Genomic DNA, 24,529 nt, shown 5'->3' with positions numbered 1-24,529 from the left:
GCAGGGGGAGCGCCAAGGGGCACACGGGGCTCGGGCTCAGCTTAGGTGGAGGTGGCTGGATTAGGGGTATAAAACCGTCTCGGAGACGATTACTTAAAGCAGCACCCAAGGAGGCTGGGTGCGGCCGGGGGCAGGGCCCAGGGGTGCCCGTAATCCCGCGGAAGCCGCTTAGGGAGCGTGGTTCCTCCGAGGATACGGCCCGGAGCGGGATGCAACCCCCGTGTGTGCTCAGCTGGGGGAAATGAAGTCCTGGATACATCAGGGCGGCACAGGGCCCTCCCAGCGCCTTGTAGGGCTGGAATTGCTCTCCCTGCTCCCGGAGGAACCCTGGGAGCCGTCGGAGCCGCCGCAGCTCCCAGGACAGGACCCGGCGGCCCCTCCGGTGCCAGCGGCTGCTGGCAGCTGTGTCAGCGCGGGGGCCGGTGCCAGGCTGCAGTCAGCAAAGCCGTAATCTCCCCGCGCTGGCGCGGCCCCAGCGCCGCAATTACGCGGCTGACCTGAGCTCGCCCGGCCGCGCTGCCCGCGCGCGGGGGCTGCAGGACCGCGGCGCGCACGGCGCCGAGCCCGGCGATGCGGGCGAGGAGCGCCGCGCGCTGCCCGCGCCGGGGTGGCGGGAGGCCGCGTAAGCCGGGCGCCCGGGGCCGCTCGCGTCCCCTAATCAGCTTCCCCGCGCGCCCGCTCGGGCTCCGCATTAGCGAGCGCGGGGTCAGGACACCAACCTCGGCTCCGCGGCCGCCCCGCGGTCACCGCAACCCGGAGCCAGCGGCAGGACGTGTCCCCGTCCCGGTGTCCCCGGGGCTAAGGGCTGCCCATCCTCACGGTGGGCACAGCCCGCGGCGGCCGGGCACCGCAGGGGGACAAGGAGGTGACGGCCGTGTCCCCTGCAGCCCCGTGACACCCCAACCACCTCCATCCCGCGGGACAACACGGAGCCCCCCGGTAGCCCATGCCGGGATCCCTGCAGCCCCCCCGGCCCGATCCGCCCCCGGCGCCTGAGTCAGCGGCCGCCGCCGCCGCGTGCGGCCGCGCACACATGGCCCCGCCACCACCACCGGTATTTTTAGCAGACGGGCTCACGAGCGCAGCGCTGCGCGTCGCTTAACGGCGGCCCCGCGGGGCAGGGGAGTCCCGGCTCGATTGCACCATACGGTCGGGGTGGGCATTTCGTGAGCAATTCGTGCCATTTAAAGCTCGGGAGAGCAGATGTCCCCGTGTCTCGTAGGACGGAGGAAGTTATCAGGAGCGCGGGCAGTCTGCATTCCTTAACCAAGGCCAACCTGGAGCTGCTCGTTAAAATCCAGCTGTTTTTACACACTGCTAAGGAAGCCCAAGGTCTGTCTCTGCTTAAGGGAACTGCCTTCATTTTAATGCTAAAGATCCCACCCAAAAGACCCTTGCCCAGGTGAAGCGCTGTCCCCTGAGCACTTGTAAGGGATGTAGCGAGTAAGCGCTATTATAATTTTATGTAAATTGGTAGCCAATGGGGGCCGGAGGGACGCACTCGGGGAGTTACTGAGTGTGTAAATATAGTTGGGGAAGCCGGGATGAAGCGCTGGGCTCGCAGGAGGCCAGTGCATGGCCGGGTTGTGCTGCTCCAAATAGGCGAGCGCGTGTCCCCACCAAGTGCGTGTCCCCACCAAGTGCGTGTCCCCACCAAGTGCGTGTCCCCACCGAGCGCGCGGCTCTTGGCCCGTTGTGCCAAGCGAAGCTGCTCCTCGGACAGCAGCAGGACCCCGGGCTGCTGCCAGGTAGGTTGGTCCCCCTGGCACCCGCGTGCCCCTGGGTGCTCCCTCCTTGTGGGGCGCAACCCGTTCCTCCGGAGGGAGGGATGCACGGACGACGGGATGCAGGTAAGGAGGGATCCTCTGGATGCGGAGGAACCGCTTTGCGCGTCGCTCTGCCCTGTCCCCAGCCTTGACCTTCCAGGTCCGCTGCATCCCAGAGGTGCCTGGGGACGGCAAGGGAAGGGGTGGCCCCTTGGGAGGAGGCAGGACAAGAGGAACACGGTGACACCGGGTCTTACTGGGTCACGGGGAGGGAGGGATGGACGGTTATGCCGGGGATGCCAGCGCGGCGAGGGGGACACCCCAGTGCAGCCTGTCCGGGTGCCCAGACACCCGGGGCTGCCAGGACGTGCCCAGAGCGCGGCGGGAAGCCCGGGATGTTCGGGATGCCCTGGGCTCCCTATGTGGCTGTGGCATCCGCCGCCGCTCCCCGTCCCCATGTGCGGAGCGGGATTAGTCCCCCGGTGAGGGGATTAGGGCCGTGGGAGCGGGGCCGGCGCGCGGGAGCGTGCGGGAGCGTGCGGGCCGGCTCCCGGCGCGGCCGGAGCTCCGCGCGCTGCCGGAGCGCTTGGGCTGTGGCCCTAATTCCCAGAAAGCTCCTCGTGTGGGAGTGCGTGTCCTCCCGTGCCCTCCGCGCCGCGCAGCCTCCAGCCTCCCCGAGGTTTGACGTTTTTAAGCACCGGGCGCAGATTAGCGAGCGCTGCGGCGGGCGGCTCGCCCGGGGCGCGGGGCGCGCGCTGCCTTCCTCCACCCGCACCCTCGCCTTCCTCATCCTCACCCGTCCCCCAGCACGGGCAGGTAGGTGGGTGCCGGCGGCACGGGGCTCCGCGTCGGCGCTGGAGCCACAGGGAGGAATCTGGGGCTGGCAGGAGGAGGAGGAGGAGGAAGGGCAGGGGCTTCGGGAGGCCAAGACAGAGGGAGCGTAGGGGCTCTGGCCAGCCAGGGAGGGGGATGTTGAGCGGTTTTGCATGTGAAAAGCTGGATTTCAGGCTGCTTTCCCGGCACAGACAGGATGCTGGCAGTGGTGAGGGGGGGGACATGCCACAGGGCACTGGTGGCCCCAGGGTGCTGGTGCCAGCCCAGGCAGGGCACAGCCGGCCGGGATGGATGGGGACCGGGCCGGTCCAGCCGGGCTCCTCCGCTGCGGGGGAGACCTGGGAGCCTCCGCACGAGGACCCGGCTCCGCTCTCCGTCCCCGTGCACCGCGCAGTGTCACCCGTGCACCCCGCAGTGTCACCCCAGCCCGCGGCCCCGCGGATGCCAAGGGCTCCAGCTGGGGGGCAGGAAAGAGCCCCCCGGGTGTCCCGCGCCGGCTGCGGCGGCTCCCGGCGGGGGTTAACGAGCAGCTCCCGGTCGCGGCGGCGCGCGGATGCTCGGGGCGCCGCGGCCACCGCGCGCTCCCCGGGGCACGGCGTGTGCCAGGAGCGTTTACATAACGCGGGGCCGGCAGCTCGCGGGGCGCACACGCACCTGCGTTATGTAAACCCGCTCGTGCGCGCACCGGGGCGTCCCCAGCCCCGCACGCCCCGGTCCCACTCTCTGCCGCTCGCAGCATCCTCTGTCCCAGCTGCCTGGGAGGGTGTCCAGCCCTCAGGACACCTCTGTGTCCCCAAGCGGGCGGCTGCTGGTGCCCATCTCCCTGGCGCCGGGCTGCTCTTGTCCCCATTCTGGTGTCACCAAGGCTGGGTCCCGCTGGCACCTTTGCTGGGGCACGGGGTGGCTCAGTCGCGCCGCCAAACAAAAGGCGCTTTCTTTGCACGGCGGCTGCTGAACACACCTGCCCTTGGCACACGCTGCGCCCCGGCTGCCTCCGCCGGTGCCCCGGGGCTGGGAGGGCCCCACGCCGGCCCGGCCCGGCAGCACCGGCGTCAGCGCCGCAGCCCCGGGAGCCCCGTGCTCACCGCTGCCACCGCCGCGACCGGCGGCTCGCAAGGGTCGCGCTGCCCCTGCGGTGCCCATGGAGCGGCGGGCACCGCTGCAGCGCGCGGGGAGGAACACGCAGCGGGTGCCGCGGGTGGCTCTCTGCGTCCTCCTCATCCCGGAGCCCGACCCCTCCGTCCTGCGGCTCTAGGCGCTCCTGCCCCGCGGCTCCCCCGCCGGTGCCCGGTGAGACGGCGCGGGCGGCGCGGGCGCTCACGCGGCGTCCCCGCGCTGTGCCAGGTAGCTCGCGCCGCGGCGACGGCCACGGGCGTCCTGCCCCTCGCGGTGCCACCCGTGCCTGTGGGGTGTGCGGGCAGCGGGGGGTCCGGAGGGCACCGCGGCGCTTGGGCTCGTGCGGGTGAGTGGCAGCGGCCGCGAGCGCCCGCGGAGCGGTGCGTGCCCGGGCTCCGGAGCGGGGCTAATCCTGCAAATCCCCCCCGGCATTTCCCCCCGGAGCGGCCGTGGGCAGCGGGGAGCCGACCCCCCCGTTGCCAGCAGCCCTCCCGGGACGCGGCGCAGCCCTGGCCGCGGGCGGATGCCTGCGTGGGGCACGGCCGCCCCGCGCCGGGTGCCAGCGCCGGGCGCGCGGCCAGCCCCGGCGCGGAGACCGCGTGCGCGCCGGGGCGGGGGACACCCGCTCGCTTGTCCTGGGGGGCTCTGCAGTCATGGAGGGGGGGACGGGGACAGCAGCACCCACCGCGCGTGGGGTCTGCCGCCCCCAGCGAGTCCTCTGTCCCCAGGGCGCAGGGTGGCACCGTGCGCCCCATGCGCGGTGCAGCGGCATGGCCAGTGACACCAGCACCGGGGAGGCCCTGCTGCACTGGAGACGAGCCCAGGACGCCCGGGTGACGGAGAGCGCCGCGGGGACCCCGTCCCGGGCGCCCACGGGCGAGGCGGAGGCGGGCACGGGGCACCGGGCGCCGCGGTGGCCCGAGGCCGCGCTGGCCGCGCCGCTGGCGCGCTACAGCCACGGCTACCGCCGCTACCCCCTGCCCTTGGCCACGGCGGGTGGCCAGCAGCCCGGCAAGCCGCGGGGCAGCGCCCGGGGGGACGAGGACGGCGAGGTCCCCGCCTGCCACCACTGCCCCTTCCTGCTGGCCGAGCGCGGCCCCTTCCTCGTGTCCCCGCTGCTGCCACCTGAGTCGGCCTTCGGGCTGGGCCCCGAGGGCCCCGGGGCGCCGAGCGAGGGGTGTTTTGCCATGGACTGGCGCCTGGCGCCCTACGCACCAACCTGGGGGCAGCCCCTCTACCTGAGCCCCCCACCGCGGCGCAAGGCGGCACCGGGTCCCTTCGATGGCACCGCCAGCTCTGGGAACAAGGTAAGTGCTGGGGACAGGGTGCCAAGCGCTCGGGATGCCGAGCGGCGTGTGGGTGCCCACGAGGATGCAGGGTGGCGCGTGGGCACCCATGGGGATGCAGGTATCCGCAGGGATGTAGGACGAGCGGCCCCGGGGCTCATTCCAGAGCAGGGCTGCTCAGTGCCGAGCGCGCGGCAAGAGCGCGGTGCAGCTCCCCGAGCCGGCATGGGTGCCCCTGCCTGGGCTGCCACCAAGCTAATGCCCTGCTGGTGCCCGCAGGACTCGTACCCCCCTAAGGACGCTGTTTTCCCCCTCCTGGCCGAGGACCAAGTGCCATCTCCGCTGCTCAGCAGGGCCCCGGCGGGCACAGCCAGGCAGGATGGGGACGCAGATCCCGGTCCCACGGGACACCCGCTCCTGCTGCTGCCGCCCAGCGCGCCAAGGGGGTCCTGTCCTGGCGCCTGGCCCCACACCGACCATTTCCCCTCGGAGCCGGCACCGGAGAGCCTGGCGCATCCATGCCCGGCAGCTGCGTCGCCACCGGCACCGAGGGAGCCGTCCCCGCGGCTCTACCCGTTTTCCCAGGCGGAGGATCCGGCCGGATGCGCGTGCGCCGCGCCGGGCCCCGCCGGCGACGCGGCCGCGGGTGTCCCCACGGCGGGCTGGCCCGGCCACCCGCCCAAGCTGAAGCAGACGTGGCTCACGCGGCACTCGGCGCAGTGCTCGCCCTGCTGCAAGGCGCCCGCCGAGGGCCAGCGCGCGGCCAAGCGCCCGCACGGCGCCGCCGAGGCGCCCGGCGCTGCCAAACGGGGCACCCGGGCCACGGAGCGCGCGGGCACTCCGGAGGGGACGGCAATCCCGGCGGAGGGGCCAACGGAGCCAGGAGAGGGAGGTGAGGCCGCCGCAGGGATTTGCATCCCCATTCCCAGCCCTACTTTGCAGCCCTACTTTCTGGCCCAGTTCCTCGGCGCCGTCCTCACGGGCCGGGTTGTCCCCACACGGCCGGCCCCACCGTGTCCCCTCCGCGTCCCTTGCACAGGCGCAGGGCGGCGGGAGCGGTGGCACCTGCAGAGCGTGCCCTGCACGGAGCTGCCCGCCAGCGTGCCGCGGTGCTGCGCCTGCGCCACCCGCGGGGCCACCGGCGGGGACAACGAGGACATCGAGGATGACGAGGACAACGAGGACAACGAGGACGAAGAGTCCCCTGAGAGCGCCTGCCGCCTGCTGCACTTCCGTAGGTGAGGGGGGCTCATTGGCAGCGATGCCCCCAGCACTGATGATGGTGATGATGATGATGGTGGTGATGATGATGATGGTGGTGATGATGATGATGGTGATGATGGTGATGGTGATGCTGCTGATGATGGTGATGCTGATGGTGATGGTGATGATGATGGTGATGATAGTGATGGTGATGGTGATGATGATGATGATGGTGATGATGCTGATGATGGTGATGATGATGGTGATGCTGATGATGATGCTGATGATGGTGATGATGGTGATGCTGATGGTGATGGTGATGATGATGGTGATGATGGTGATGCTGATGCTGATGGTGATGATGATGGTGATGGTGATGATGATGATGATGGTGATGATGATGATGGTGGTGATGATGGTGGTGATGATGGTGATGATGATGATGATGAAGGTGGTGATGCTGCTGCTGCTGCTGACGAGCTCCAGGTAGCCCAGGAGCAGCCTCGAGGCCACGCTCCACAATGGCCCTGCCAGGCCGGTTCTTTTGGTGACAGACGGGCATACGGTGCCCATTAGCAGAGGGCACTCGGTGCCCGGCGGGCGCTGCAGCATCCTGCTGTGTCCCCATGCCACCGTCCCCAGCGCCGTGTCCCCACGCAGGCTGGCGCCGGGGCCCGGCGGGGAGCTGCGCGCGGCCGGTGTGTGCAGCCTGGAGGACGCGCGGGCGCTGACGCTGCAGCTGGGCACCGCGGGCCCCGAGCGCGGGGACGCCGCGGCGGAGCCCGGCGCGGCCAAGTACCTGCTCGCGGTGCTGGGCGATGCCTTCTGCGACGCCGTGCGCAGGGACCGGGCGGCCTGGCGGGCGGCCGCGCCGCAACGTGAGTGTCACGGCCGGGGGGACACGGGGACAGGCGGGCGGCGCGTGGGCGCTCACGGGTGACGTTGCCCGCAGAGGGGGCGGCGTGGCGGCGCGGGGACGGAGCCCCCCGGCTCTGCGACGCCTGCCAGCGCGGCCTCTTCAACTCGCACTGGAGCTGCCCCCGCTGCGGCTTCCAGCTCTGCCCCGACTGCCACGGCCGCGGGCGGCACGAGCGCAGCCAAGGTGCGATTTTTGGGGGGCCGCGGAGCCCATGCCATGGGCACGGTGGTCCCAGCGGGTTGCAAGCCCCGGTGGCACCTGCTCATGGGCGCCCCGGGGTCTGCGCGCGGGGCCAGCGCATCCTCTCCTTGCAGCGGAGGCGGGTCCCGAGTGCGTCCCCGGGCAGCAGCACGACGTGGGCTCGCTCGTGCCCACGCAGTTCGTGCCCACGCACGGTGGGTGCCGCGCGCGGCGGGGCCGGGCGCCGCGGGGCCGGGCGCTGAGCGCCGTGCCCGCCCCGCAGTGCTCGGTGAGCTCTGGACGCTGCTGCACGAGGTGCGCGCCCGCGCCGGCATCCCGGTGCGCTGCCCCTGCGCCACGGGGGACCGGAGCAGCGCACAGGTACGGGGGGACACGGGGACCAGCAGGGACACCCGCGGAGGGCACCGGGATCAGGGCAGGGACCACAGACTGGGGTGTTGCAGGAGCCAGGATCGGAGATGCCGCACGTGAAACCCAGCGGTGCCGGCGAAGCCGACGCATCCCGGACGGCGAAGGAAGGTAGGAGCTGGCGGGGGGACACGGCGGGGACGGCGGGGACACGGGCGATGCCCTGAGCGCTGCCTCCCGCCGCAGCGGGCCCGGCGGGCGCCCCGGGGGTGCCCGCGCACAGCGCCCGCCTCCGCGAGCTGCTCGCCTCCACGGCCGTGAAGCTGTGCCCGGCGCACGGCGCCGTGCGCATGGCCTTCGCGCCCGTCTCGCCCGCGCTGCCGGCCGTGAGTACCGCGCGTGTCCCCCGGGCATCCCGCCGGCACCGGGGCGCACGGGTCCCCACGCGCTCCCCTCGCCAGGACGCCCGCCTGGCCTCGCTCCTGGAGAGCATCATCGCGCGCGTGGTGGAGAGGAAGATCCAGGAGCGGCACTCGGGGCGCGCGGTCCCCGGCGGGGCCTCGCACCGGCTGCTGGCACCCGGGGGGCCGCTGTGGCTGCTGCAGCCCGAGCTCCCCGGCGCCTACGCGCTCTTCCAGCAGCACTGGCGGCAGGGCCAGGTGAGCCCTGCGTCCCCGCATCCCCGCGCCCCGGGGACACGCGGCGCCCTGACTGCCCTCCCCTGCAGCCGGTGCTGGTGTCGGGGCTGCAGGAGCGGCTGGACGGGCGGACGGGGGTGCCCGAGGTCCTGCGCCCGCCCCACGGCGAGTGGCAGCTCGAGGCGCGGGACGGAGAGGTGCCACCAACCCGCGCACGCGGCGCCACCGAGCGCGGCGGGGACGGCTTCGCCCACGGCTCCCGTAGGCAACCCCGCGCCGCGACGACGGGTGGCATCACGGCGGGGACGGAGGGACAGGGGACAGCGCAAGTTGGGATGGGGGAATGCGTTGCTCGTGCGTGCAATGAGATTTTTGGGGGTGCAATGGGTTTGCATGCTATGAGTTTGCCGGGTCTCAATGCGTTGCATGTCAAAAGTGCCTCGGCCCCTTCCCTGGGCTCCTGGATGCACAAGGGCCCTTGGTGGCTTTGGCGGGGACACCCAGGGTGGTGGCGGGCACTGAGGCCGCGCTCTCCGTCCCCACAGCCTGTGCCGAGCCCCGATGCGACGGCGACCTGGAGAGCAGCCCCGGGGACCCGCAGCGCTGCCGGTGGGCGCCGGAGCGGGCGCCGGGGGGGCACCGGGCGCCGTCCCCGGGTGCCACCCGTGCCCTGCGGCGCAGAGCGGCCGAGCTGCGCGCGTGCCTGCCGCTGCGCGAGTACTGCGGCCCCCGCGGGCGCCTCAACCTGGCCTCCCACCTGCGCGGCGAGCGGGGCGCGCGCTGGCTGCGCCCGCGCCTCCGCGTCACCCACGGTGAGCACGGGGACAGCAGGGGGGGACACGCGGGGACAGCGGCTCTGCCACCTCCCCGCTCGCCCCGCCAGGCTCTCCGGACGGCAGCGGCGGCACCAAGGAGCTCACGGTGGAGGCGGCCGACTCCGTCAGCGTGTTGGTGCACGCGGGCGCAGCGCCGCGCGACCGGCCCGGTACGGTGACACCAGCGTGGCTTGAGGGGACCCTGTGGTCCCCTCGGTGCCGCTTATGTCCTCCCTGCACCCGCAGGGCTGCTGCTGCGTGCCGAGGAGGCCGGCGTGGCCGCGGCGCTCCGGGAGCGCCTCGGGGACGCGCGCAGCCGCCCCGGCGCCCTGTGGCACGTGTTCCGCGCCGAGGACGCCGGGCGCATCCGTGACTTCTTGCGGAGCGTGGGCGCCGCCGGCAGCCCCGCGCATCCCGGCACCGCGCGGACCGGCCGGGATGCAGGGATGGAGCCCGGCGCCTGCTACCTGGACGTGCGGCTGCGGCGGCGGCTGCGCGACGAATGCGGCGTCAGCGGCTGGGCCCTGCTGCAGTTCCTGGGTGACGCCGTGCTGGTCCCCGCCAGAGCCCCCCACCAGGTACGGGGCTGCTTCGCACCCACGGGGGGCATTCGTGGGGGTGGCAGCGGCTGGGGATGGCACCACAGTGGAAAAAAACAGATGCAGCCTCCTGCATTTGCAAGAGCGATGTGTGAGCTTGCACAAGCAATGAGTTTGCACAGGTGTGAGCTTGCACGAGCAATGTGTGAGCATGCACAAGCAATGTGTGAGTGACAGGCGACAAGTTTGCACAAGTGTGGGCTTGCACCAGCAATGCATGAGCCTGCAAGAGCAATGTGTGAGCGTGCACAAGCCACGAGTTTGCACAGGTGTGAGCTTGCACTAGCAATGCATGAGCTTGCACGAGCAATGTATGAGCAATGTATGGGCGTGCACAAGCAATATGTGAGCATGCACGAGCAATTTGTGAGTGACAAGTGACAAGTTTGCACAAGTGTGAGCTTGCACTAGCAGTGCATGAGCCTGCACAAGCAATGTGTGAGCGTGCATGAGCGATACATAAGCTTGCAGGAGCAATGTGTGAGCATGCATGAGCAATGTGTGAGCAATGTGTGAGCATGCACGAGCAATGTGTGAGTGACAAGTTTGTACAAGTGTGAGCTTGCACTAGCAATGCACGAGCCTGCACGAGCAATGTGTGAGCGATGCATGAGCTTGCATGAGCTCGCACAGGCAACGTGTGAGCGTGCACGAGCAATGCAGCCGCACGGATGCTCCTTTCCGGCCGTGCTGTGGGATAGGGCATCCTGGCACTGCCAGTCTCGCATGTCACTGGCCTCCGCGTGCGGGTGACACCGCGGCCCCCTCTGGGTAGGTGCAGACCCTGACGGGCACGGTCAACGTGGAGCAGCGGTTCCTCTCGCCGGAAAGCGCCGCCCGCCTCCGGGATCCCAGCACCGGCGCCACCGGGACCGCGCGCCACCTCCGTGCCCAGGTCAGCGGCTGGGGACGGGGCTGGGGACGGGGTGACAGCAGGGCTGACCCCGGCTCTGTCCCATCGCAGGTGGATGCCATGATCTTCTCGGCGGTGCGCGAGGCCGTGGGCGTCCTGCAAGGCTGCAAATAGGAGGGCAGCGGAGCGGGGCCGCGCGGCGCCGGAGCCGCTGGGATGCAGCACGGAGCGGTGCCCCGCGCTGCCGCCGGCCGGCCGGGGGGCCCAGGGCACCGTGCGGGAAATAAAGGTGTCTGCAGCCATCGGTGAAATGAGTTTGGTGCGGTCTCTGCCTCGCCAAGCGCATGCACAGGCTGGGGAGCACCCGAATATTGCTATTCATTGCCAGCACCGCTCCTGGGGTTGCAATTCCTTATGCAGCACAGCGTGATGTGGCATGGAGAGGGTGGAATTGCGCAGCCACCCCAAGGACCACGGCCTGGAAATGTCCTGCCCCTGCCCTAGTGACAACAGGGAAACTAGACAGTGTCCCCTGTCCCGTGGTGTGCGGTGCAGGACGCAATGTATGCTGTGTGCGTCGTGCCATATGCAGCGTTCACCGTGCAATATGCAATGAGCACCGTGCAACAAGCACCGTGCACCGCGCATCACGCTATGTGCGAGGCCCCGCAACATATGACGTCATGCACTGCGCAGCACATGACGTCATGCGCTGCGCAGTATGCGCCAGGCGGGCTGAAACGCATGCGCAGTACGCAACGCGCACCGCCTCCCGCCCCCTAAGGCCTTAGCCCCGCCCCGCCTGAGCCCTGCTTCCAATGGGAAGCGAGCTCGGCGCGCGAGGCGGCCAATGGGCGGCGAGGGGGCGGGCTGACGGCGTGCGCGCGACGGAGCCCCGGGACGCGCGGTGAGTCGGGGGCGGTGCGCGCATGCGCGCGGCGGAGCCCGGGGGGGGGCTGCAGGCGCCCCGCGAACCTGCCCCATTGCACCCTGCTGCACCCCCAGCCCTCCCCATTGCAACGCCTGCATTGCACCCCGCTGCACCCCCGGTCCTCCCCACTGCAACCCCCATTGCACCCTTCTGCACTCCCAGCCCTCCCCATTGCACCCTGCTGCACCCCCAGCCCTCCCGATTGCAACTCCTGCATTGCACCCCGCTGCACCCCCGGTCCTCCCCACTGCAACCCCCATTGCACCCTGCTGCACCCCCAGCCCTCCCCATTGCAACGCCTGCATTGCACCCTGCTGCACCCCTAGTCCTCCCCACTGCAACCCCCATTGCACCCTTCTGCACTCCCAGCCCTCCCCATTGCACCCTGCTGCACCCCCAGCCCTCCCCATTGCAACCCCCATTGCGCCCTGCTGCACCCCCAGCCCTCCCCACTGCAACCCCCATTGCACCCTGCTGCACCCCCAGTCCTCCCCATTGCAACTCCAATTCCACCCTGCTGCACCCCCAGCCCTCCCCACTGCAACCCCCATTGCGCCCTGCTGCACCCCCAGCCCTCCCCATCGCACCCTGCTCTACCCCAAGCCCTGGCTATTGCAACCCCCGCATTGTACACTGCTGCACCGCCAGCCTTTCCCCTATTGCACCTCCATGCACCCCGAGCCGTTCCCCAATTGCACCCCCAAGCACCCTGCTGCACCCCCAGCTCTTCCCACCTTGCCCCCCAGTGCACCCCAAGCTGTTCCCCCATTGCACCCCGCTGCACCCAAGTCCTTCCCCTATTGCAACCCTGAGCTTTTCCTATTGCACCCCCGTTCACCAGGCTGCACCTCCAAACCCTTCCCCAGTGCACCCTCCCGTGCACACCAAGCCTTTCCTCCTTGCAAGCCCCGTGTACCCTGCTGCAGCCTTTCCCCTAGTGCACCCTCTGTGCACCCGAATTGCACCCCCATGCCCCCCGCTGCACCCCGACTCCCTCCCAGCGTAGCCTCCTCCGCGCCGCGGTCCCGTGAGCCCGTCCACCCTGCACCCCAGCACCCCTCCGCGCAGCCCGCCCTTCCCCACCAGCGCCCTGCAGTCCAGCAGACCCTTCCCCTTCCGCGTCCTGCCCCCCAGCCCTCCCCCGTGCAGCCCGCGCTCCCCCAAACGCTTCTCATGGGGCACCCCGCGCTCCGGCCAGCCCTTCCCCTATTGCACCCTGCAGTCCAGCCAGCCCTGGCCCCCGCGCGCCGGCGATTCCTTCCCTGGCTCCAGCCCTCCATGCAGCCCGGCGCCCGGCGAGCCCTTCCCCGCGCTGGGCATCCCGCAATCCGGCCAACCCCTTCCCCCCAATATCTTCCAATCCAGCCAACCCCTTCCCCCCAATATCTTCCAGTCCAGCCGTCCCTTTCCCCCCAGTATTTTCCAGTCCAGCCGGCCCTTTCCCCCTGACGCTTTCCAGTCCAGCCAGCCCTTTCCCCCCAGTATCTTCCAGTCCAGCCGGCCCTTTCCCCCCGACATCTTCCAGTCCAGCAAGCCCTTTCCCCCTGACATCCTCCAGTCCAGCCAGCCCTTCTTCTACTACAGCTTCCCATGCATCCTGCAGTCGAGCCAGCCCTTCCCGTACCGCGCCTCTCCATGCATCCCCAAGTCCAGCGAGCTCTTTCCCTATATCCCTCTCTATGCCCTGCAGTCCAGCGAGCCCTTCCCGTCCCGCGCGCCGCGGTGCATCCCGCAGAGCGGCGGGCCCGTCCCGTACCGCGCGGCCCCGCGCATCCCGCCTCCCGCCGCCGCCGCCTCCTGCTACGTCCCGCCGTGCGCGCTGCAGCCCTTCCCGTCCCGCGCTCCCGCGTGCATCCCGCAATCCGGCCGCCCCGTCGGCTACGGCAGCTCGCCTAAAGCCGCCCGCCTCTTCCCCTGCTACATCCCGCTGCAATCGGGGACCCCCTTCCCCTACGGCAGCCCCCCGCGCGCCCCCCAATCCAGCAGGCCCTGGCCCCACGGCTGCCCGCTGCCCTATTGCACCGTGCACGCGAGGGACCCCTTGCCGGCAATGCCGGGGGGGACGTGAGCGGTGCCGCGCGCTCCGCAGCGCGCCGGGGCCGCGGCGCCATGGCGGAGCTGCCGGAGCTGGACGCCGTGCTGGCCGGCGGAGCCTGGCCCGTGGCCGAGAGCTACGACGGGGACCCGCCGCCCGCCGTCCCCGCGCGCCTGCGCGGCAACGTCTGCTACGTGGTGCTGGCCGTGCTCTACAACGAGCGGGTGAGCGCGGCGGGCCGGGGGGACGCGGCGCGGGCGCGGGGCGCCCCATCTGCCCGCGCCGCGCGTGTCCCTCCGCAGGACGAGGTGCTGCTGGTGCAGGAGGCGAAGGCCGAGTGCCGCGGGAAGTGGTACCTGCCGGCGGGCCGCATGGAGCGCGGCGAGGGCATCGCGGCGGCCGTGCGGCGCGAGGTGCGCGAGGAGACGGGCCTGGAGTGCGAGCCGCTCACGCTGCTGGCGCTGGAGGAGCGCGGCGCGGCCTGGGTGCGCTTCGTCTTCCTCGCGCGCCCCACCGGTGCGTCCCCCCTCCGTCGCCTCGCGGGGTCCTGTTGGGGGAGAGATGAGAGCCCCGTGGCGGGGTACGGGTGTCCTCTGCCGGTGCCAAAGGGATGTTGGCACCCTCGGCGGTGCCGTGATGGGGTACGAGCGTCCCCGTGATGGGACAAAGCCTCCCTGGGGTCTCTGCATCTCTCCAACAGCCTCTTGATGGGGTATCCGCATCCTCATCGTGGGGTATCTGCATCCTACGAGCCCCATGGTGGGATCTCAGCATCCCCATAGCCCCATGTTGGGATCTCAGCATCCCCATAGCCCCATGGTGGGATCTCAGCATCCCCATAGCCCTGTGTTGGGATCTCAACATCCCCATAGCCCCATGATGGGCTCTCAACATCTCCACAGCCCCATGTTGGGATCTCAGCATCCCCATAGTGCCACGATGGGGGTCTCAGCATCCCCAGCAGCCTCTTGATGGGGTATCTGCATCCCCGTCGTGGGGTTTCAGCATCCCCATAGCGCCATAATGGGGGTCTCAGCATCCCCGTAGCCTCTTTATGGGGGGTCTCAAGATCCCCAGCAGCCTCTCGATGGGGTATCTGCATCCCCATCAGGGGGTCTCAGCATCCCTATAGGCCCATGTTGAGGTCTCAGTATCCCCTCAGCCCCATGTTGGCGTCTCAGCATCCCCAAAGCCCCATGTTGGGATCTCAGCATCCCCATAGTGCCATGATGGGGGTCTCAGTATCCCCAGCAGCCTCTTGATGGGGGATCTGCATCCCCGTCATGGGGTTTCAGCATCCCCATAGCTCTATGTTGGGATCTCAGCATCCTCACAGGTCCATGATGGGGATCTCAGCATCCCCATAGCCTCTTGAGGGGGGGGTCTCAGCATCCCCAGCAGCCTCTTGATGGGGTATCTGCATCCCCATAGCCCCATCATAGAGTTTCAGCATCCCCATAGCCCCATGTTGGGGTCTCAGCATCTCCACAGCCCCGTATTGGGGTCTCAGCATCCCCATAGCCCCATGTTGGGGTCTCAGCATCCCCCCAGCCCCATGTTGGGATCTCAGCATCCCCATAGCCCCATGTTGGGGTCTCAGCATCCCCATAGCCCCATGTTGGGATCTCAGCATCCCCATTGCCCCATGTTGGGGTCTCAGCATCCCCATAGCCCCCATGTTGGGGTCTCAGCATCCCCATAGCCCCATGTTGGGATCTCAGCATCCCCATAGCCCCATCATAGAGTTTCAGCATCCCCATAGCCCCATGTTGGGATCTCAGCATCCCCATAGCCCCATCATAGAGTTTCAGCATCCCCATAGCCCCATGTTGGGATCTCAGCATCCCCATTGCCCCATGTTGGGGTCTCAGCATCCCCATAGCCCCATGCTGGGGTCTCAGCATCCCCCCAGCCCCACGCCGTGCTCTCCGCGTCCCGCCGTCGCGGTGGCCGACACGGGCGCCTGTCCCCGCAGGTGGGACGCTGAAGACGCTGCAGGCCGCGGACGCCGAGTCGCTGCAAGCCACGTGGTGGCCCGGGGACCTGTCGGCGCTGCCGCTGCGCGCCCCCGACATGCTGCCCTTGCTGGCGCTGGCCGCCCGCTACCGCCGCAGCCCCGGGCACCCGGCCACGCTGCCCCGCGAGCTGCCCTGCGCCCACGTCTGCCTGCGGCTCCTCGTGGCCTGCGCCGGCCCCGGCGGGGAGCTCTGGGTGCTGCTGAGCACGGCGGGGCCCCCGCGGCTGCCGGTGACCGCGTGCGGTGCTGAGGAGCGGGGCGGGCTGCGCGCGCCGGCGCTGCGGCTGCTGCGGGACGCGCTGCGGGCGCCCGCGCCGAGCCCCGCGCTGCTGGGGCTGCTGGGGCTGCAGCACCGCGCGGGCGGCCCCGACGGCGCCGACGGCGTCTGCCTCGCGCTGCTGCTGAGCCTGGCGGCCGACGGCGCCGGGCCCCCCGCGCTGCACGGCGCCCGCCTCGCCTGGCACCGGCTGCAGGACCAGGGGCTCAAGGGCCGCGTCCTGCAGCGGCTGCGCGACGCCGACGTGGTGCCCGTCTACAGCTAGAGCCCAGGTAGGCTGGGGGGCAGCACCTGGGGATCCCGGGGGATGTTTTGTACTGCGGAGCTGAGCTGCTGGGGAGCAGCACTTGGGGGTCCCGGGGGATGTTTTGCACCGTGGACCTGAGCTGCTGGGGAGCAACACTTGGGGGTCCCGGGGGATGTTTTGCACCGTGGACCTGAGCTGCTGGGGAGCAACACTTGGGGGTCCCGGGGGATGTTTTGCACTGTGGAGCTGAGCTGCTGGGGGGCAGCACTTGGGGGTCCCAGGGGATGTTTTGCACTGTGGAGCTGAGCTGCTGGGGGGCAGCACCTGGGGGTCCTGGGGGATGTTTTGCATCACGGAGCCGGGAGCTGTTCCGGGCTCGCCCCGTGCTCACGTGCATCTGCCCTTTGCATTGCAGGGCGGCAGCTCGGAGCGCCCGGGGCTCGGAGCGGCACCGTGGTGTCCCCGCTGGCACCCGGGCCGCCCCTCGCGCTCGCAAGGATGGGGACACTGCGCGCGGGGGCTCCCTGCACCGGCTCTGGGCTGGGGACGGCGCCTGCGGCCGGTGAGTGGAAGCGGAGGCTGCGGAAGGAGGTTCCCTGCGGCCGAGGGAGGGTCCGGGGCGCTGCGTCCCGGCCAGGGGACGGAGAGGAAGCCGGAGCGGGAATAAAAAGCGCCTTTGCTTCCTGGCACCCGTGTGGCTCCTTGCGGGATGGGAGGGCCGGGATGCGCGCGGAGCGGGGCTGCAGGGCACGCGGTGGGGCGGGATGGGGAGAACGGAGGGGACGGGACGAGGCGTCCCCTCTGCCGTGGGGGATAGGGGAGGGCAGCCTGGCAGGACGGGTCCGGGCTGCAGGGCTGGGACACGCGGGATGCTCCGCAGGATCCCGGCACCCAAGGGAGCTCAGCCGGGCCGGGATGCGGCTCACACACTCTGAGCACCCGGAGGCCGCGGCCAAGAGGAGGAGGAGGAGGAAGGCCGGGGTGGGATGCAGCGCTGGGCCCTTCCTGCCGACCACCTCGTCCACCCGCCCCATGAAGGCTCCCGGCATCCGCGAGCCGCTCTCTGGGAATCCGCCGGGGAAATAGGGATCCCCTGGGAGCTCTTCCAAAGGCGCCGGTCCCGCCGGGGTCCCCACGCGGTGCTGGCGTCGCCCCCGCGCCCCGTCCCGCCCCGCGAGCGGAGGCAGCGGCGGGACCGGTCGGGGCGGCGGCAGCCGGGACGGCGGCGATGGAGCTGGCGGGGCCGGTGCTGGCGCTGCTGCTGCTGCTGCTGCCCGGGGCCGGCCCGGGGGCCGCGGCGGCTCCGACCCGGCTCAGCGAGGCCGAGATCGCCGAGATCATGGAGAACCTGCGTCCCCGCGAGCCCGGCGCCGAGCCCGGGCCTGAACCTGGACCCGCCATGTCCGCGAATGAGGAGCTTGAGCAGCCAGGTGAGCGGCCGGGACCGCGGGGAAGACGGCCCGGGTGGGATAGGGGCACCGGGGCTGCGGGATGGGGGCACCAGGGCTGTGGGATACGGACGGGGGTGCCCAGGGCTGTGGGATATGGATGGGGGCACCCAGAGCTGCGGGATACAAACGGGAGCACCTAGGGCTGTGGGATACGGACAAGGGTGCCTAGGGCTGTGGGATACGGATAGGGGCACCCAGGACTGCGGGATATGGATGGGGGCGCCTGGAGCTGTGGGATATGGATGGGAGCACCCAGGGCTGCGGGATATGGATCCCGGGGCTGCGGGATATGGACAGGGGCACCTGGAGCTGTGTGATACAGATGGGGGCACCCGGGGCTGTGGGATACGGACGGGGGCGTCCAGGGGTGCCGGATACGGATGGGGGCTCCTTGGCCACGGGGACAGGCGCATGGGGCCGGTGCCACCGCGGCCGGGCTCCCCGCTCGGCCCCATGGATCCCCCCGTCCCGCAGTGTTCGAGGTGGTGGAGATCACGGAGCCCGAGGACCTGGAGCTGCTCGAGGGGGAGGAAGGTCCCAACGTCCCCAAGGAGAAACCCCCCAGGACCCGCCAGAGGCCCAAGTGCTCCAAGAAGGAGCAGCAGAAGCCGCCCAAGAAGCCCAAGGAGAGGCCGCCCAAAGGTCCCACGGGTTGTGCCAAGGGCTCTGATAAAAACAAGGGAAAAACACCCAAAAAAGCGGCGTGCAAGAAGGAGCCAGCGGCTGCTGTTCCCCAGGAGGGTCCCCAAGGGCCGCGGCCCCCGCTCCGGCTGTCCCTTCCCAAAGAGCCTGCGGGGTCCCCGCCGCGGCTGCTGCCTTGGTCCTACGAGGATGAGGACGTGGAAGAAGGAGCCGGGGGGTGGCAAGGTGAGCCCCAACGCCATGGGGAAAGGGGACGGGCTTTTTAGAGGAAAAATCCTCAAATCCCAAGAAAAAAAAAACTGCACCAAATGATCCTCCTTCCCCCCATTATGTCTCTGAAGTCAGAAGGTTTTTCCCCAAAATGTGGCTCATTTGCCCCACCGTTTTCTTCTGGTTGAGAAACCTCATTCCTGGGTGGTTCCTGCTGCTTCCAATTATTCCCTCCCAGTTCCTCAACCCCACTTTGCCCCTCTGTGTTGTCCCCCCTGCCCACAGGGGACAGCAAGGGGGGGTCCCCCTGCCACCCGTATCCCTCCGTGTCCCTCCCCAGGTGACGGCGAGGAGCCGGACGCCGAGGCCTGGTGGCTCCTTCCCAAGTGGGATGAGGACAGCGGGGACATTCCCAACTACTCCGATACCCGCGAGCGCTGAGCGGGGGGGCTCCCGGCCTGCGTCACCCCGCGCTGCCACCGCTGTCCCCAAGGCCAGGCGCAGAGCGTCCCCCTCCTTGGTTCCGGAGCCCCTTGGAAAGGACCGGCCAAGCAGGGGGAAGCAGGAGGCCCCCCCAGCAGCTGGCACCCCCTGTCCCGCATGTTTTATTGCTCCAATAAACGCAGCTCTCCTGGCACGGGCGGCATCTCCATCTCCGTGTCACCGGGACGGAGAAGGACGACACAATCCGGCTTCCCCAAGGGGGACAGCGAGAGGGCCCGGCCCTTTATTGAGCCCTTCGTCCCCCCCGTCAGGGCCCGACGTCCATGTCGCCGTCGTCGTCCTCGGCGCCGAAGCCGGAGCAGCTGAGGGGGTGGCAGCTGAGGTCGCGCAGGTTGACGAGGCACGCGGTCTGCGTGGCACTGAACGCCGGCACGGCCACCAGCAGCACCCGCTGCCCCGCGGGCCCTGCGGGGACACGGGGCGGCTCAGCGGCGCCGGTGGCACCGGGGACGCGGCGCGTGGGGACACCGGGACTCACCCGTGACCGTCTTGCACTGGAAGCGGGGGGTGTTGCCGCAGAAGTAGACGTGCGGGCACTCGCTGAGGATGAACGGGTCCGATTCGTAGAAGGGGTAGCACCCTGGGGACAACGCGGGTGACACGGGGAACCCCCCCCCGTGTCCCCGCGCTCGGCCCCCCGGCCCGGGCCTTACCCAGCGTGTCCGGGGCCGTGGGGCTGAGGTGTCCCACCCTCAGGGTGCACTCCAGGATCTCCAGGTAGTCGTCCATGCTGCTGTACTTGAAGATGTCACTGACGTTCTGCCCCGACGTCCCCAGAAACCTGCAAGGAAGCCGCACTCGGTGCCAGCCGGCGCCGCGATGCCCACGATGCCGGGGTCCGAGCAGGGTTTTTTCTTACCTGACGCCATCCACGTCGGCCTGGTAGGGGTTGGTGACCAGCTGCAGCGTGGAGTAGGCGCTGGACAGGGGCAGCATGCAGCGGTGCAGCGGCTGCTGCGGCAGCGTGTAGTTGGTGGGGTCGAACTCACCGGGCATCACGTCCACGGGCACCGAGGTCTGCGGGCAGAGCGGGGCTGAGCAGGGGACCAAGGGGCTTCCCATGCCACTTGGAATCACGGAATCGTTAGGAAGGGACCTTAGGGATCATCCAGTCCAACCCCTGCACACGCAGGGTCACCTAGAGCACGTGGCACAGGGCTGCGTCCAAGCAGGTTTGAAGATCTCCAGAGAAGGAGACTCCACAACCTCTCTGGGCAGCCTGTTCCAGGGCTCTGGCACCCTCACTGGAAATTTTTCCTTAAGTTCCTATGGAACTTTTGGTGCTTCAGTTTGTGGCCATTTCCTCTACTTCTGTCGGTGGCCACCAGTGAGAAGAGGCCGCCCCATCCTCCTCATGCCTCCCTTGAGGTACTTCTAGACACTGCTCAGGTCCCTCTCAGCCTTCTCTTCTCCAGCTGAACAGGCCCAGCTCCCTCAGCCTCTCCTCATAGGGCAGATGTTCCAGGCCCCTGATCATCCTCGTAGCCCTGCGCTGGCCTCTCTCCAGCAGCTCCACATCCCTCTTGTACTGTGGGGCCCAGAACTGGACACAATACTCCAGAACTGGACACAATACTCCAGAACTGGACACAATGCTCCAGATGTGGCCTCACCAGGGCTGAGCAGAGGGGCAGGATCCCCTCCCTGGACCTGCTGGAGACGTTCTGCTTAATGCACCCTCTGAGGTATCGGCTACTCCTCCCAGTTTGGTATCATCAGCAGACTTGCTGAGGGAGCATCTGTGCCTCCATCCAGGTCATTGATGGATAAACAGGGCTGGGCCTGGGGGACACCGCTAACTACAGGCCTCCAACTAGGCTCTGCACCGCTGATCACCACCCTCTGGGCTCTGCCACCCAACCAGTTCTTAATCCACCTCGTCACCCACTCACCCAACCCACCCTGCCAGAGCTTGCCCAAGAGGAAGCTGAGGGCCGGGGCCAAAGGCCTTGCTGAAGCCCAGATAGATGACAACCACTGCTTCCCCTCATCCATCCAGCCCATCATTCCATCTTGGGAGCCTATCAGCTTAGTCCAGCACGGTTTCCCCTTGGTGAACCCATGGTGACTACCCCTGAGCACCCTCTAATCCTCCCTGTGTGCTGGAGACAACTGCCACTTCCAAGCACAGTTTGCTACCAGGCCCGCTCTGATCATAGAATCATGGAATGCTCAAGGTTGGAAGGGACTTCTAGGGATCATCCAGTCCAACCCCTGCACATGCAGGGTCACCCAGAGCACGTGGCACAGGGCTGCGTCCAAGCGGATTTGAAGATCTCCAGAGAAGGAGACTCCACAACCTCTCTGGGCAGCCTGTTCCAGGGCTCTGGCACCCTCACTGGGAAGGAATTTTTCCTTAAGTTCCTGTGGAACTTTTGGTGTTTCCGTTTGTGGCCATTTCCTCTAGGCCATTTCCCCCGCTCGGCCCCTCTCCTTGGCCCGAAGGCGCCCGCTCCATGCTCACACAAAGCTGCAGCAATATCTCATCCAGCATCTTCATGGCCTCCACGCTGGCCGCCTGCGTCTTCTTGGTCAGATACTTGGCCTGCGTCACCAGGAAGACACCGGGGTGAGGAACAACCGCGCGTGGCAGCCGCGGTACAGTCGTCGCGCGGCGGTACCTTGTTGATGCTGTCGCGGTTCTGCGTGTTGCGGCTCAGCAGGTTGCCGGCGAGGACGACGCGGCAGATCTGCGCGGCGCAGCGCTGCGCGCCCTCGGCGCCCAGCTGCCCCGTCACCACGTCCACCAGGAGCTGCGTGCCCAGCAGCGCGTCGCCGCTGCCGCCGCCGAGCCCCAGACCCGACGCCAGCAGCACGAACCTGCGCGGGGACGCGGGGACGCGCGCGTTGTCCCCAAATCCGCCTCCATGCGGAGGACGGGGGACCAGGGGACGCGTGACAGCAGCCCTGGGACACTCACTTGTCCGATCCGGGCCCTCTCCAGGGCAGCGGCTCCGGCAGGTCGGCGAAGCAGCACTCGTCCACCAGGAACTTTCCGTCGCCCTGCTCGGAGCCGAACACGGCCATGACGGTGCCTGCGGCGGAGAGCGGCGGCGCGTCGGAACCGGCGGCGCCCGCGGCGCGGCGGCCGCCCGCGGCCCCTACCTGTCACCAGCCTCTGCACCTCGATGGCTCCGTCCAGCTTGACGCGCTGCAGCTCGTCCTCCAGGACGAGCTCGTCCGACGGGTGGATGTACTTGGGCATCGGGGGCTGAGGCACCAGGTTGTGCTGGGGACAGGGGCACCGTCACCCCTTATCCGCGGGGCTGCGGAATTCCCGCCGCCGGAGCGGCTGGGAAAGGTTTCCCGGCTCCCGAGGGCGCTTTCCCGGGAGGCGCCGTTACCTCCTCGCTGATCTCGCGCAGGATGGAGGGCTGCAGCTGCATGGCCTTGAAGAGCGTCCCCACCACGCAGCACTTCTCGCCGGGCTGCAGCTCGCAGAGCTTCCGCAGCGCCACGTCGGGCCCTGCGGGGACACCAGGGGACAAGGAGTCACCCGGGAGGACCAGGAGTCACCCAGGAGGACCGGGACAAAGCCCTTTTGGTCCCTTATTCCTGGCTCTGACACCAAAACGCGCACAATTAGGGCTGGTTTTTTCCCATTTTTCCCCGGGCCACAAGATGAGCCCCAGGAAGCTCGGCTCATCCACAGCTCCGGGAAGCCGAGTTTCCACGAAGCCACCTACGTATTCCCTACGATTCCATACACATCCCGGAAAATTCACGGCTGTGGCGCAGAGCAGCGGGCCTAAGAGCGGCCCCACCGAGGGCTCTGCATCCCCTCAGCCCACGGGAGGCAAGAAAAGCCCCCAAACTCCTCAGAAGGGCAAAACGAGCAGGTTTGGCGGCCGCAGGACGGGGAGGATTCACAGGCGGCCGCTGCGGCCACACGCGGATCCGCCCCGGAGCCGGGAAACGGCGCCCGCGGGCCCCGGCCCCCACCTGCTTCCTGGCCAAGCCGCTGTTGAGCTCTCGTTTCTGGCGGCAAACGGAGCCGCTCGGTCACGTCCTCAGCGTACGGGAAACACCGAGAGCCGCCCTCGAGCGAGGGGACAGCGGGTGGCACCGAAATCCCCCCCGTCCCCAGCCAAAAGGGCGTCTGCGGGAGGTTGTTGCACGTTTTATTTGGCTAAGGGATAAATGAGGCCCCTCTGCTCAGCCCTGGTGAGGCCACATCTGCAGTATTGTGTCCAGGTCTGGAGTATTGTGTCCAGTTCTGGAGTATTGTGTCCAGTTCTGGGCCCCACAGGACAAGAGGGATGTGGAGCTGCTGGAGAGAGGCCAGCGCAGGGCTACGAGGATGATCAGGGGCCTGGAACATCTGCCCTGTGAGGAGAGGCTGAGGGAGCTGGGCCTGTTCAGCTGGAGAAGAGAAGGCTGAGAGGGACCTGAGCAGTGTCTAGAGGTACCTCAAGGGAGGCAGTGAGGAGGATGGGGCGGCCTCTTTTCAGTGGTGGCCACTGACAGAACTAGAGGAAATGGCCACAAACTGAAGCACCAAAAGTTCCACAGGAACTTAAGGAAAAATTCCTTCCCAGTGAGGGTGCCAGAGCCCTGGAACAGGCTGCCCAGAGAGGTTGTGGAGTCTCCTTCTCTGGAGATCTTCAAACCCGCTTGGACGCAGCCCTGTGCCACGTGCTCTAGGTGACCCTGCGTGTGCAGGGCTTGGACTGGATGATCCCTAAGGTCCCTTCCAGCCTTAACCACTCCATGATTGTGCATAAAGCTAAAAACACGCAGGCAGGACCCGCAGAAAGCGGCGCCCGAAGGCTCCCCGAGCCCCCTCCCCAATTAAGAGGCGACGTTAACGAAGGAGCAGCAGGTTCCAGCCGCGCTCACCCCAGAGGCTCCGCGCGCGCCGCTCCAGCGCCCCGCGCATGGCGGCCAGGCGGGCGGCGTAGACGTGCGCGTACTGGCGGCCGAAGGAGCGCTGCGCCAGGCGGAACGGCTGCGAGCGGTCGGCGTAGGCGGCCGGCGCCGCGCGCGGGAACGTGGCCACCGCGGCCTCATCGTCGCGACCGGGGGGAGACAGCAGGGACTGCGCCGAGGGGGCCGCCTGCGCCGAGAACATGGCCTGGGGACGGAGAGGGGATGGGGGAATGGAGAGGGGATGGGGGGAATGGAGAGGGGATGGGGGGAATGGAGAGGGGATGGGGGGGAATATGGGGGGAATGGAGAGGGGACGGGGGGGATGGAGAGGGGACGGGGGGGATGGAGAGGGGACGGGGGGGATGGAGACGGGACGGGGGGGATGGAGACGGGACGGGGGGGATGGAGACGGGACGGGGGGGATGGAGACGGGACGGGGGGGATGGAGACGGGACGGGGGGGATGGAGACGGGACGGGGGGGATGGAGACGGGACGGGGGGGATGGAGACGGGACGGGGGGGATGGAGACGGGACGGGGGGGAATATGGGGGGAATGGGAAGGGAGAGGGGGAGCAGGAAGGGAGAGGGGATGGGGGGGATGGAGATGGGATGGGGGGAATGGGAAGGGGGAGCGAGGACAGAGAGGGGGAGCAGGGGGAATATGGGGGGAATGGGAAGGGAGAGGGGGAACGGGAAGGGAGAGGGGATGGGGGGAAGCAGGAAGAGAGAGGGAATGTGGGGGGAATGGGAAGGAGGAGCAGGAAGGG

General features: G+C 68.9%; 3 protein-coding genes across 3 annotated transcripts; 2 read left to right on the top strand and 1 right to left on the bottom strand.

Moving 5' to 3' along the window:
- The first annotated feature begins 4,486 nt into the window (after nt 1-4,486).
- On the top strand, nt 4,487-10,773 carry HR (HR lysine demethylase and nuclear receptor corepressor). The gene is made up of 16 exons (XM_088521511.1): nt 4,487-5,023; nt 5,282-5,894; nt 6,042-6,240; nt 6,866-7,083; nt 7,158-7,307; nt 7,439-7,519; nt 7,588-7,685; nt 7,769-7,844; nt 7,920-8,059; nt 8,135-8,332; nt 8,401-8,572; nt 8,857-9,143; nt 9,209-9,296; nt 9,373-9,704; nt 10,501-10,620; nt 10,690-10,773. The coding sequence occupies exons 1-16, from the start codon at nt 4,487-4,489 to the stop codon at nt 10,750-10,752; spliced, it is 3,372 nt and encodes a 1,123-aa protein (XP_088377637.1). The 3' UTR covers nt 10,753-10,773.
- Nucleotides 10,774-13,567: 2,794 nt separating this feature from the next.
- Nucleotides 13,568-16,104, top strand: NUDT18 (nudix hydrolase 18). Its single transcript, XM_088521411.1, has 3 exons — nt 13,568-13,768; nt 13,847-14,060; nt 15,520-16,104. Exons 1-3 carry the CDS (start codon nt 13,619-13,621, stop codon nt 16,101-16,103), a joined length of 948 nt encoding a protein of 315 aa, XP_088377537.1. The 5' UTR covers nt 13,568-13,618; the 3' UTR covers nt 16,104.
- Nucleotides 16,105-19,139: 3,035 nt separating this feature from the next.
- On the bottom strand, nt 19,140-23,963 carry POLD2 (DNA polymerase delta 2, accessory subunit). Its single transcript, XM_088521475.1, has 10 exons — nt 23,732-23,963; nt 22,237-22,358; nt 21,998-22,121; nt 21,813-21,927; nt 21,514-21,712; nt 21,357-21,437; nt 19,752-19,909; nt 19,546-19,673; nt 19,371-19,472; nt 19,140-19,297 (listed from the first exon to the last, which is right to left on the bottom strand). The coding sequence occupies exons 1-10, from the start codon at nt 23,961-23,963 to the stop codon at nt 19,140-19,142; spliced, it is 1,419 nt and encodes a 472-aa protein (XP_088377601.1).
- Nucleotides 23,964-24,529: the final 566 nt, after the last annotated feature.

The sequence above is a fragment of the Tinamus guttatus genome, unplaced genomic scaffold, assembly GCF_059628265.1.
Source record: "Tinamus guttatus ecotype Peru unplaced genomic scaffold, ASM5962826v1 Tinamus_guttatus_pri_ptg000123l, whole genome shotgun sequence".
NCBI lineage: Eukaryota > Metazoa > Chordata > Aves > Tinamiformes > Tinamidae > Tinamus > Tinamus guttatus.
This window is presented reverse-complemented; position numbering and strand designations above follow the sequence as displayed.

Bases quoted from the DNA above. Each gene is read 5' to 3' on its own strand.
- HR (XM_088521511.1), top strand. From the start codon at position 4,487: ATGGCCAGTGACACCAGCACCGGGGAGGCCCTGCTGCACTGGAGACGA. The intron at 7,084-7,157 runs GTGAGTGTCACG...CGTTGCCCGCAG, and splicing joins GCGGGCGGCCGCGCCGCAAC to AGGGGGCGGCGTGGCGGCGC. The intron at 7,686-7,768 runs GTACGGGGGGAC...GGGGTGTTGCAG, and splicing joins GGGACCGGAGCAGCGCACAG to GAGCCAGGATCGGAGATGCC.
- NUDT18 (XM_088521411.1), top strand. From the start codon at position 13,619: ATGGCGGAGCTGCCGGAGCTGGACGCCGTGCTGGCCGGCGGAGCCTGG. The intron at 13,769-13,846 runs GTGAGCGCGGCG...GTCCCTCCGCAG, and splicing joins CCGTGCTCTACAACGAGCGG to GACGAGGTGCTGCTGGTGCA. The intron at 14,061-15,519 runs GTGCGTCCCCCC...CTGTCCCCGCAG, and splicing joins CTTCCTCGCGCGCCCCACCG to GTGGGACGCTGAAGACGCTG.
- POLD2 (XM_088521475.1), bottom strand. From the start codon at position 23,963: ATGTTCTCGGCGCAGGCGGCCCCCTCGGCGCAGTCCCTGCTGTCTCCC. The intron at 22,359-23,731 runs GTGAGCGCGGCT...GTGTCCCCGCAG, and splicing joins GCGCGCGCGGAGCCTCTGGG to GGCCCGACGTGGCGCTGCGG. The intron at 19,674-19,751 runs GTAAGAAAAAAC...GCTTCCTTGCAG, and splicing joins GCCGACGTGGATGGCGTCAG to GTTTCTGGGGACGTCGGGGC.